At 47.5% G+C, this 984-nt stretch overlaps 2 protein-coding genes across 4 annotated transcripts in view; one reads left to right on the forward strand and one right to left on the reverse strand.

Moving 5' to 3' along the window:
- The window catches only part of TCTN3 (tectonic family member 3), a 13502-nt gene extending 13378 nt beyond the window's left edge, over positions 1-124 (reverse strand). For all 3 annotated transcript variants that reach the window (XM_031063470.1, XM_031063469.1, XM_031063471.1), the window contains exon 1: positions 1-124. In XM_031063470.1, the coding sequence (XP_030919330.1) occupies positions 1-91 (91 nt within the window). In that variant the 5' untranslated portion in view covers positions 92-124.
- A 409-nt stretch (positions 125-533) lies between these two features.
- Positions 534-984, forward strand: part of CFAP46 (cilia and flagella associated protein 46) — a 72781-nt gene continuing 72330 nt past the window's right edge. The window contains exon 1 of the mRNA XM_031063472.1: positions 534-564. Coding sequence (XP_030919332.1) covers positions 534-564 — 31 coding nt within the window. The remainder of the gene's footprint in view (positions 565-984) is intronic.

Genomic DNA, 984 nt, shown 5'->3' on the forward strand with positions numbered 1-984 from the left:
CGCCGGAGCGCTGGGACGCGCCCGCGGGGCTGAAGGCGGGCAGCGACGCCAGCAGCAGGAGCGACAGGAGCACCGCGCAGGACCCGCGCATGGCCACACACCAGCGCGGCACACTCCGCGGAGCCACAGCGCCTGCGCGGCACAAAGGGGCGGGGCCGGACCGGGCGGGGCGGGGCAACGCTCTTCTAAAATAGCGTGTTTAAAAGAGTTAATTTCAGGTAACTGTAGCTGTTCTATGTTGACAGCTACTAGCAATAATCTACCATTAATGAATTCATATTATGTCATAATGACTGCGTTAAGAGCAGTTGTGTCTAACATTCTACATGAGCTGCCCTATTCTGCGATCATTTATATAATTTATATTAAATTATAAATTGAGTGGGTACAGGTAGGGATTGAGTCTACTCCTGAATTCTTTACAGACCCTTGTACTGAAACAGCCTATTGGTACAGAGTTGCAGTCTAGTTCGAAGTGCAAAGGGTTTGGGTTTAAAATTGAATTTATGTACATAAACCTTTGAATTGTCTTCATGACCACAGTGATTTCTCTCACAGAATCTGGTATGACTCAGTAGGTGAGGGGCAGTGGTGAGTTTTCTTTCTCTTCTCTTCTCTTCTCTTCTCTTCTCTTCTCTTCTCTTCTCTTCTCTTCTCTTCTCTTCTCTTCTCTTCTCTTCTCTTCTCTTCTCTTCTCTTCTCTTTTCTTCTCTTCTCTTCTCTCTTCTCCTCTTCTCTTCTCTTCTCTTCTCTTCTCTTCTCTTCTCTTCTCTTCCCTTCCTATGACTTCTTCCTGCACTGGTAGATGTGATCCCAACATTCTTGGGCATTTTGTTCTGCTTTAGGTGGTGTATGCTGTATTTCCAAAGGTTTCACGTTAGAAGCTCTCAACACGGGGACAAAGATTCCTGGTGACAGCATTTCTTAGCACTAGGTTCATCGGCAGGAAGGCATCAGTCGTTGCCCGTGCAGCCCTCGAGCCAG

The sequence above is a fragment of the Geospiza fortis genome, unplaced genomic scaffold (genome assembly GCF_000277835.1).
Source record: "Geospiza fortis unplaced genomic scaffold, GeoFor_1.0 scaffold298, whole genome shotgun sequence".
NCBI lineage: Eukaryota > Metazoa > Chordata > Aves > Passeriformes > Thraupidae > Geospiza > Geospiza fortis.